Source organism: Rosa chinensis, chromosome 6 (assembly GCF_002994745.2).
Source record: "Rosa chinensis cultivar Old Blush chromosome 6, RchiOBHm-V2, whole genome shotgun sequence".
NCBI lineage: Eukaryota > Viridiplantae > Streptophyta > Magnoliopsida > Rosales > Rosaceae > Rosa > Rosa chinensis.
Window position 1 is genome coordinate 12,088,762 of NC_037093.1, and position 11,812 is coordinate 12,100,573.

General features: G+C 40.3%; 1 protein-coding gene across 1 annotated transcript; it reads left to right on the forward strand.

The window, feature by feature from the left end:
• The first annotated feature begins 10,365 nt into the window (after positions 1 to 10,365).
• LOC112174031 (oil body-associated protein 1A) lies at positions 10,366 to 11,489 on the forward strand. The gene is made up of 2 exons (XM_024311725.2): positions 10,366 to 10,928; positions 11,076 to 11,489. The coding sequence occupies exons 1-2, from the start codon at positions 10,491 to 10,493 to the stop codon at positions 11,340 to 11,342; spliced, it is 705 nt and encodes a 234-aa protein (XP_024167493.1). The 5' UTR covers positions 10,366 to 10,490; the 3' UTR covers positions 11,343 to 11,489.
• Positions 11,490 to 11,812: the final 323 nt, after the last annotated feature.

Here is an 11,812-nt window from a genome sequence, read left to right on the forward strand (position 1 = left end):
CTTAGTATATATGTAGTTGCAGAATCTAGACAACCCTTTTCAATAAAACCTGAAAAACTCAACAAGAAAAATGTAACTAATTCCCCACAGTTTCAAACTTTCCTACCCATTCGGGCCATTTGACCTCCAAAACCTAAAAACCCCAAGAAACCCAAAAGCCTAATACTTCAAAAATCCAAACTTTTAAGATCGGGATTACCTTTTGAGACTGAGAGAGCGGTGCAGAAGCAATTCGGTGGAAGCCAATTCCAAAATTAATACTCTTTTATCATAGTTTAACTGATCTTCTTCTTCTTCCTTTGGTTTCTTGGGAAACTGAATAATGATATTGATGGTGCTTTAGATACGCAGGCGTTGTTTCATGGTATGTGGTTGAGATAAGTCTTAGAATACACCAAATACTAAAAGAAAACATCTATAGGACAAATCAAAGCAGATGTCTTTCTCTAGAGTAAACACGCACAGCCGAGGCATAACCACTGGGCTTCACAGGTATCAAAAACCTGTCGGGGACAAACAAGTTATTCTCCAAAAAATGAAGGGCAAAAATGTCATGACACTATTCATTAAACAATAATGAACAATGTTTTAGCGTTTGCCTTTTAGCCTACTATAAAATTACTATTAAGGACAATAATTATACCCAAAAAATATTATTTTTATTTTCTCTATACTTTCCAATTTAATAATTTTAGATCGTATTCTTTATTATTTTCCTTATCTATTTTCATTTTTCATTTTCACTACATACTCTGATACTCATTACAACATTTAATAAGAATCAAAACTATGATTAAGATCAGTTCGCATTGCATGTGGGATTTTCCAACATCGAAGTTGAAGGTGATGCACTCTTGGTTATTAATAGTTTTAATGATAGTTTTGATGATCTTAGTTCTGAGGGACATATTATTGATTAAGTCAAGTGTTTAGTTCAGTCTTTTAATAGTTGTAGAGGCCGCTTTGTGAAACGAGAAGGCAATAAAATAGCTCACTGTTTAGCAAGGGAAGCCTTGAAAATCAGTCAGCCTTTTCTTTGCTTAAAGTCGGGGCCTGAGTGGCTCCATCAATGTGTCAATATGGACTTCCAGTGTGAAGTCTAGTATGGGAAGCTTTCTTGTAATCTCTACCTCTATGGTGGCTGATTATTGAAAGTACTTCCTTAAATCATTGTAAACGATTCATTATTCAATGAAGTTCTTATTTGATCAAAAAAAAAAAAAGATCATGTGACATAAAAATGTATGATATACATGTTAAACGCATGTTGGTGAGGGAAAACAAAATAACTCATATTTTGACCTACATCTAATACTATCCATTAAATTTGAAAAAAAAAAAGAGCTAGCAATTAAAAAAACTAAACAAATATTTAAATAATTAATCATGAGGTACAAAAATAAAATAATATTAAAAAAATGATTAATATTTTTTTTTTCACAGCTAAAACAGAAAAAAATAAAAAGAAAAAAAAATCACTGAATAGTTCATGTTATTTTCTTGTTCACTTGTTGATTAGAAATTAATTTTAAAAAATTAATACCTTATGTTTAATTTTTTTTTTACTAAAAAAGATATTTATGTTGTCTAATTAAGGAATGAATATGTAATTAAGATTTATAAAGTAATTGTTTAAGGAAAACTGAATTGGGAGAGAATTGAGTTGTACTTTCATTGATAATAGGGGCCTCTTTATATAGAGGATTACAAACATAGAGATAGAGTTGTACATGAAAACATAATCGTACATTGATTGGATATCTCCTAAGATTCTCTGAGAATATCTTGAATATAAACCCTATTTCAACTAGAGCAAGTAATCTATAGTTTGGGCCAGACACATATTCTGGATTTACTTGAACACTCCCCCTTGTGTCACCCAAACGTGGTGCTTCTCTTGTTGCCTCATTAAAAATCTTGCCGAGTAACAAAAACCCAGTGGGACAAAAATAACCTCGGTCGAAGGGGAAAAAGAGCACAACACACCCTTCACGTTTAGAGACCATACATGTAGACACCTCCCCTTGATGTCTGCTTCTTCTCCTGACGACTACGGTCATTGGAGTTCGGATAACTTCCGCAAACGATGCTACCAACATGTTTCTTGAAAGTGGAATTTAGGCAATGACTTAGTGAGAAAGTCTGTCATATTGTCCATAGATCGAACCTAGTTTACTTTGATCTTGAGGAGAGTTTGTTGTTGCTGATTATACTTGGTGTGGTCGCTTTTGATGTAGCCTTGCTTCAAAACAAGCAGCATTATCTTATATGCTCGTAGGCTCATCTGTGGTAGACTTGAAACCATAATTGTTCAAACATGCGTAACTATGGATCCAATCCATATACATTCACGAATCACTTCGTGAAGAGCAATAATCTCTGCATTGTAAAAGATATAGCAACTAGGGTCTGTTCTGTAAACCTCCAAGATATCACGGTCTTTACCCATGGTGAACACTTAACCAGTTTGGGAGTGACCTTTGCAGGGGTCAGAGAGATACCCAATATCAGCAAAACCTTCCAAAATACATGTCGTTTTGGGATGGGGATAGAGGACGCAGGCCAGTGTTGGTGGCATTCCTGGTGTGTGATGGGTCCGAATCCATCATCTCTCTGTAGGGATAGAACAAGCCCATATAAATCGTATATCTCAAGTACTGAAAGATATCTTTTACACCAATCCTAATGGCGTTGTGTTGGCGCAGAGCTATATCTTAGCTAACAAGCTTACTGCAAATGAGATGTCCGGTCTTGTGCATTTAGCTAAGTACAATAATGTGCCTATTGTACTAAGTAAGGCACTTCTGCCTCTAGCACATCTTCGTCATCATCCTTTCGACGAAGAGGATCCTTTTCAGGATCAAGACTACAGACGATCACGGGGGTGCTTGAAGGCTTGACCTTGTCAAAATGCCTAAGCATCTATCGACACGATACTCAAGTTCCAAACCAAGACATAATCTTGTTCTCCCAAAATCTTTCATCTCAAACTCGGATATCAAATGTTCAGCGGTTTCCCTTAACTCTTTAAGTTCTTCCAATGAAGATCATGTCCAACATGAACCGCGATAGAATCCGAAACTTGTTATAGAAACGTGTGGGCATATCCATTCCTAATCAAATAGTCACTTTAGTGAGCGTTTCAATCTTATTGTAAACGCGCTCTGTGGGGATGAAGTTCACCATGAACCTTCATGTATATTCCGTATCTAGATCCTCATAGAGATACGTAGTGACCACATTTGTAAGTTGCATGATCAGTTATTCGAAAACTACTAAACTGAAAAGGTAGTGGAGTGTAATGACATCCATTACGAGAGAATATGTCTCATCGTAGTCGATTCCAGAGAATTTTGTGAGACGCCTTGTGCCATAAGGCGAGATTGCCATCTCTTTTTCTCATCAAGCTTTCTAACGAAGACCCATTAGTCAATAGGTTTTATGTTAGGAGGTGTTGACATCACTGACTCAAAAACCTTAATCTTCGTTAGAGAATCCAACTTAACCTGGATCGCATCTTTCCATTTAGGACAAATCTGTCTACATTGGCATTCATTCATCAACGGAGTGTTGTTCGATATCATCTGACTCAAAAAACTCATGCGCAACTACATCATCAATTATGATGGAGTTTCTATCCCACGTCTCATGTACACTAGTGTAATTTTCATAGAGCTCTATATTCTCAGGAATATGTTCTGATGTTGAGGCGTCCCCCAATGATAACCATAACTCGGAAGATTCTCATGAGACGGATTTTGAGTCTTGATGATCAAAGGATTGGGTTGTGCCAAAGTATCCTTCGAACTCATAGGCCTCCCACGCATCCTAGCTGGGGCCATGGCCTGTAATGCCAGAGTGCCACTCTCTTTGGCGTTGGCGCCATGCCTACCTCCGTGTAGGGTGGCGCTATGTCCTCTTATAAGAACGTACTTCCTTACAGGAATATTTGCAGCAGATGTGTGATCTCGTCACTTTAGTAAGGATCAAGATGAGACATAGTGGGTACAGACCACGACAATTCCTATCGTTCCTGCTGAACATCTGTGTTCTTATTTCTCCCTAACGACGGGAAGACTGTCTCATCAAAGTGACATCAGCAAATCTAGCGGTAAGGAGATCGCCTAGCAAGGGCATGAAGTGGCCGACGATGGTTGGAGCCTTAAATCTAACGTAGCTGCCCATTCGTCTGTGTGGACCCATCATAAAGTGTTGTGGCGGCGCAATTATCACATAAAAGGCACACTCAAATATGCATAAGTACGATACTTGTACCCAGTCAAATATGAGTGGCAGTGGGTCGTAGATGAATTAGCATAGCTACATGCGATATTGCATCACCCCAAGCAGATATAAGGAAATTAGTGTGCATATGTCCAGACTACCATAGTAGCTGTTTCCGTGAGACCAATTGGGTGTGTTTATGGGAATATAATGTCCAACATTAGTCCCAATGCAATAACCATCGAAAGTCTTCAATGTAAACTCTCTAGCATTGTCAAGTCCAATTGACGGAAGATGATGATCCAGGGAGTGAGCCGTTGTCATATGATATGTGCTAGAAGTGTAGCATAAGCAGCATTTACAGGTGGACAATGGAATAACACGTGACCAGCATGTTTGCGTATCAACCAATATCATGAGATATTTAAACGTCCGCAAGTTGGTTGAATCAGTTCAGAGAATCCCTATGGATTTTATGTAAGAACATAATGAGTATTTTCATATCCTTTGCATAGGACGGTCTTAGTTCTACTGTCCCTAAGGAACGAGCTTTGTAAAACGAGCGAGATGCTTTAGAAGCAACCAATAAGAATTTTGGTTGGGCTTGAGCGTCTGAAATGCTATTTGAAGCAAGTTGGTGATTGCAGCATCACCTAGGGCACCATCACCATGATGGACACCATCCATGGCGTCATGGATAGGGACTGCTCCAGCTCTAGGCTGGTGGTGGACGGAGGCGGTGCCCTAGGCAGCTGTGTCGGTCACACTTAATCCAAAAATCAACTTTTGATTCATGCTTCGTTTTGCTCGAAAGAAATGATGTCTATGTGAAGTCTTTAGTAGACGGATCATCATATCATGACTAGGATGATTTATCCTGTCGTGACAAAGCCAATATGTGTCTAAATCTAAGAGAACTTCTCTCATAACTTTATTGGATTTTATAGCTTGAATAGTGACATAGAGTCCACTAGAGAGACACATAAACTTCTCTAAGATGCGTCTTTGTTCGCAATCATTAGAGGTATTGTAAAGGAACTCATTTCCGTTCTCTACATGCATTTTTGCATGGAATCCGTTGGCTTTTCATAGGTGCGATTGGCCCTAGGAGCGTAGAGGGTTTCTGTGACAGTAATTAAGGTGCCATTTGGCAAGTGGAACTTGGGCTATTCCTTGTCCTTGAATTAATACTGATGGCCCAGCCATCGTAGTCACAAAAGTCATATGCTCAAAATCAAAATGGAGTCATAAAGAACTCGAAATTTTATTCATAAGCCAACGAGTTACATCTTTGTCTCTTTGACCAAATAAAATCTAATCCAAAATGCTAGCTAATGCCAAACAATGGTAGTCGTCTAACTTCTTTCGGTAATTCCAAAATAAATGTGACCAGATGAGTAGAGAGATGTCGGTGGAGCAAGGCTCGTTTAAGTACCACTAATCTCAGAACCTTCCTAGACATCACACTTATTTTGGGTGAGCCTACTTTGAAGAAAGACTTAAACCATTGGCATTACTACAAAGTATTTGGCAATTGCCTATTACATCTCTTGGAAAAATAAAGACTTAAACAGAATTGGCGATCTATTGATCCTAGCCAGATTTGTAGTCTTCAACCCTTCACTCTAGATCATCTTCTTGATCTTCTTGTTCCATATAGTGTGCTTCTCTTGCTTCTTAATATGCTTTGTAGGCGGTGATGATTTCTTCACGAGCTCTACAAATGTGTGCCCAATGATCAGACATTCCACATCAAGAACATACATCTCTTTGCTCAGACTCCATTGATTGAGGTGCTTTGAAAGCATCATTTAGATGGCTCTTAGTGTTGGTCGTGCCACCAACATGGCCAGAGGTGTTGCTTCCCTCTCTCTTTCCACGTTGACCTCTTCGGTTCCGTGTTCGCCTATTTTGGCGGTGACATTCCCAAGTAGAGCGATTATATAGACCAGAACGTCCAGAAATATCCCTAATTAGGGTTTTGCTCTTGGCGCCCTCTCTTAGGGGCGTGACTATAATTGGATTCCGGAATAAGCTCTGTTTCTACGGATCTTGAATAATAGTTCTTCACAAGGATGTTGTCATGCTTTTCAGCGACATTGATAGCTCCAATAAGCTCATGAAACCTTGTGATCCATCCTGCAGTAACATCGATTCGATAGTTCTTAGCAACCATCAATGCAGAGACGGGGAATGTAGAGAGAGTCTTCTCAATCAATATCGCATTTGTGATCTCTTTATCACAGAATTACATTAAGGATTTAATGCGAAGTGCTTCTGAGTTGTAGTCAAGAACTGACTTGAAATCACAGAAGCGGAGGCTATGCCATCTCAGTTATAGGTCAGGAAGCAGGGAGTCACGAACGTTGCCAAATCTTTCTTCGAGTGAGACCCACAACCTTCTGGGGTCTTCTTCATTCATACACTCGTATTGGAGCGAATCATCCATATGACGAGTCATTAGGATGATGGCTTTCGCCTTATTTGCCTCTAAAGCTGCTCTATTTGCTTCCAAAGCTTAAGCTTGCTCAACAGTAGCATGTCCTGGCTAGGCTTGAGAATCGTATCCAGAATTCCATCGGCCTTGAGATGCTGGCGGACATCAGGAAATCACCTGTGATATTCAGAGCCAGTTGTTCCCAATGGAGCAAAGTCCAATTTGTTCAGATTACTCATCCTGAAAGAGAACAAGAAATTAGGGTTAGTTTCGGAGCGTAAAAGGCTACCACGAAAACATATAAAATTTCTTAACGTAATCTCTTCCAAGAAATTTCGAATTTCTTATCATAATCGCTTCCAAGAAATTCAATTCCAAAAGGTATTGGATTAGATCAAAACAATGACGTAAGTGGTCGATCATAAATTCTCTACAAACTCTAAGTTTGGAGATCTCAACAAGCTCCAAGCTTGGAATGAGCACGAACCCCCATAGTTAAGCTTAATTATGTCTCCCCTATGATGAAGAAAGGGGGGTAAAAGAAGGAAGTTTGCAAGTTCCCGAGAAAAATAAGAGAAATTGAATTAAAAAACTCTAAAAAAACAGGACCTTTTAGAAAAAAAAATACATCAAAATAGGTCGTCGGAAATTTGGCCGGAAAAGTCGCCGAAAAGTTTACAGGAAAATGGCCGGAAAAGTCACCGGCGGTGGTTGACAGGCATTGACTGTGGACTGACGTGGCAGTAGGGTCTGAGTGATGATGTGGCGGAGGGGTCCCTGTGTTGACGTGGCAGTGGGTCCCTGATGCTGATGTGGCAGTGGGTCCCCTTGCTAACGTGGTAGTGGGCCTCTGCCTTGGGCTGGGGCTTGATCTTGGGTTTTGTCTTAGGCTTCTTGGGCTTCTTTTCCTTTCCCTTTTTTTTTTTTTTTTTCCCTTTCTTTTCTTTCTTCTGCCAGTTTTTGGCAAGTTGGTTCACCTATTTTCGGACCAGTTTTTGGGGTTTTGCTTCCGATTCCGGAATCCTGGGGTTGAGGTGCTACTGGTGGAAAAAATTGGTAGCAAGCGGAGGTCCGGAAGGTGGTGAACCCTTGCGGGGATCCCTCTTTTTTCTTCTTGAGGGCTGTTCAATACTTCCGGTGGCCGGTTCGGTAGTTTTCCGGTCGGTTCTGGTGGTTCCGCTGCCAGTTCTGGAATCCTGGGATTGAGGGCTTTAATATATGCAGAGGTGGTGGTTAGGGTTTGAAGGCTACGAATTTAGGGTTTCAGGGTTAGGGCTTCGTGCTGATAACGTGTTTAAGAAAAACTGAATTGGGAGATAATTGAGTTGTACTTTCATTGATAATTGGGGCATATTTATATAGAGGATTACAAATATAGAGATAGAGTTATACATGGAGCCATAATCGTACATTGATTGGATATTTCCTAAGATTCTCTGAGAATATCTCTAATATAAACCATATTTCAAGTAGAGCAAGTAACCTCTAGTTTGGGCCAGACACATATTCTAGATTTACTTGAATAGTAATTAAATTATTGAAATGACTAAGTTTTTTATTTTAAAGATAAAAGTTTGTTGGGAATTTTTATATACACATCGTAATTTGTTTAATACACACCTAAATTTTTTGTACAATTTTAAATCTCCAATTTACCCTCCTCCTAATTAGTAAAAAAAGAATTTATGAGACTCTTCTGGTGAAGCAGCCGACCCCACCAACAATCAATCATGCAAAAATTCATTGGCAAAGTATAGCATCTAATAGAAATTCAAAAAGTTTTTGCTAGTTTCCTCTATCCAGCATTATCTATCTTGAAGAGTTGTAGATGTTGTTGTCTTATTGATCAAGCTGAAACCCTGAAAATTCTTTATATTACAGTACGTACAAGAACAATTAATGTTTAGTCAATATGTCATATTGAATAGGGTCAAATAAACTAAAGGCATGCACTAGGACTTCAATAGTGAAAGAATTTAAGATCAAAGGACCAAAATAAAAGTACTGAATTGGAAGAAATTTAGTATTCAATCAGTAATCAAGGAAATAACATAAAATGGGGCCGGGGTGAAAAGAGGAGGGGGGGGAAGAATGACAAGGGATTGCAGTTGGGTACAAAGACAGAGAAAGGGAAAGGGTAAAAGAGGAAAAATTAGAGAAAAAATGGCAAAAAAATGTTGAGGGGTGTGCATTAACAAAAGAGGGATGTGTATATAATTACTTTAATTTGTTTGCAAATTATATGAGTGAAGATAATTTGAGGAACTTTAGTGAGGTTTAGTAAAGAAATTTGATATTTAAAAATTTGATATGAGGTGTAAAAGTATAAGATATGAAGTGAGTAAATTTAGAGCCTTCAGACGGGAAATAAAGATTTTAGGGTCCTTGACCCAAAGCACCAAAATAAGCCAAAGTTATCCCACTTACCCAAGCAATAGATTTTTGTTCCCATCTACCCAATTTAACACCAAATGACCATTTTGCCCTTAATCTAATTAAGAAATTACATCCTGCCACTGTCTATCTCTCTCATTCCCTCCGGCATATCGATCTGTCTCCTCTCTCTCTCTCTCTCTCTCTCTCTCTCTGACGCCGTAGACCATTGTCGTTGGGGTCGTGGTCGAGGCCAAACAGGGCAAGAGTTGCGGGGGCTACGCCGGCGCCGTTGCACTCTAGCTTGCTGCCGCAGTCGCTGGTGAGGCAGGAGAAGTGGTTGGTCGAGTGGGAGCTGCCTGTACGGGCCCAGATCCAGCCCGACCAGGTCTAGGTCGAAGCAAGGAAGGAGCGGTGGGTGAGGTTGGGGAGGGCGAACCCGTAATTTTCGAGGACGGGGCTGCCGGAGTTGGGTTGGATGGCGGGCCAGATAGGGAAGAGTCAATTGTTGAATTGCAGTTTTTTGTTTTCTGGTGGTGACCTTCTCTACACATTCCTGGGCAATCGAACCACAGTCACCACGATTTGTTGTTGTTTCGGTCATGTTTTTTTTTTTAATGTATATTGGGGGGTAATAGACGTCTATTGGGGGCAATAGACGTTTTTAAATTGATATAATCTCTTCGTTTTTTTTTTCTTTAAGCAAAGTTTTATTGTCTAAATTTTAGGAGATTAGTTCATATTGTGGCAACCGAAAGTTCTATTGGGGGGCAATAGGCGTCTATTGGGAGGCAATACATGGCTAATAGACATCTATTGCCCCTCTATTTGAGGGCAATAGATGTCTATTGGGGCAGTAAATCTTTCCGGTGGGTGGCGGCCGGTGATCGAAATCCGGCGATCAGTGACCGGATTCCAGCGGCCGGTGACGGGGCTCCGGCGAAGTCTCCTATAGTTTTTTTTTTTCTCTCTCTCTAAATAACAAAGGGGTGAGGTTATTCAAAAAAAAAAAAATGTGAGGTGAGGGTAAAATAGTATTAAAAAAATATTAAAAAAAATCTTAATAGAGTATTAGGGAAGATCTCCTTAGAGTGTTTTGGATAAAAGGGAATTAAAAAAACTTAATGGGGTAAGTGAGAAAAAAATTCCTAAAAATGAAGTAAATTGACAAAAACCCAAGATTTTACTTCCCCAAGTCCTTGATTTCCTTCTCTTCAATTGAACCGGTATAAAAGCCCCGTTTATCGCCACGTTACCACTGCTACACACCACCTATGCTATCTGCCACCACGCGTAAGACTGCATGCGACACCCTAATTTCCTACTCCAAAACATACACCAAGCTTTTAAACCGTCTTCTACACTTCCTTCAAGACTCTTTCATACCAAAACCACTAGTACTTCGCTCTAGCTCTCTCACCGATTCACACAAACCAAAACAACCAAGCCCAAAAAAATGGCGAATAGTCACGCAGAAGTCCCCGGCGAGCCAACCCAGACCGGAACAGCCATCCTCGAAACCGCAACCGCCGCCATCCAAGGCTTCGGCCCCGTCAACAAGATCCACCAGCACCTCTGCGCCTTCCACTTCTATGGCCACGACATGACACGTCAGGTCGAAGCCCACCATTTCTGCGGGCACCAGAATGAGGAGGTGCGTCAGTGCCTCATCTACGACAGCCCTGAGGCCGACGCTAAGCTCATCGGCCTCGAGTACATCGTCTCGGAGAGACTCTTCTTGACTCTCCCTGACGACGAGAAGAAGCTGTGGCACTCTCACGAGTATGAGGTGAAGAGTGGGGTTTTGTTCATGCCCGGGGTGCCGGGTCCGATCCAGCGTCAGGATCTGGACAAGGTTTGTAAGACCTATGGGAAGGTGTTCCATTTCTGGCAGGTTAGTGACATTTAACAGCTAGCGGATTCAATAAACATGCTCGTTGTTGTTCATTTATTACAAAGAAAATATATCTAGGTAAATCATTAGTTTCTATTCTTGTAGAGTTGTAGTGGACTAGTGGTGAAACTGTGTTATTTGTGGCAGGTTGATAGGGGAGACAATCTACCTCTTGGGGTGCCACAGTTGATGTTGGCATTGACTAGGGATGGTCAGCTGTATGAGGATCTTGCTCGAAATGTGGAGAAGAGGTTTGGGATATCCTTTGAGAAGGAGAGAGAGAACCGAGCTTATATGACCGGGCCGACTCTCGGAGTGCATCCTTTGGCAAACGGAGGAGGAAAAGGGTTGAAGACGGAGCTGAGGGAGGTGGACGTTCAGCCGGTCGATTCTGTTCCGAGGGTCTTTGTCTGAGTAAATGTGTGGCTGAATGGCTCTATAAGTATATAGTGGAAGTCTGAATCATAAATAGCTGCTCGGAGTACGTACTAGTTAGTTGTATGTAGTTTCTCTGTTCTGTTTATGCAAGTTTTTTGATAATCCTAGTATTTGCATGTTCAATATGTCTATAATGTATGTATGCTTATGTGCATGATTTCCCCCCTCTCTACGAATAAGATTAGAAGAACACGAACTCATGAAGTAATGGTTTTCTTTTTTTACTTGGGCAAATTGTTGCGAGTTATGCCTCATCAACTTGTAAGTTAAATTTCGGCCCTCCTGAATTTGTTTTAGTGAGTTGTGCCAACAGAGAGAATAGTAACTCAAATCTACAAAAACTAGAATGTTAACCATTACACGTGGGAGTCTACAAGAAGGAACGTTCAATAGTTTGTTTTATTTTTTCGATTTGTTTGGCCGCCTCTCATACGCTGGAGTTCAAA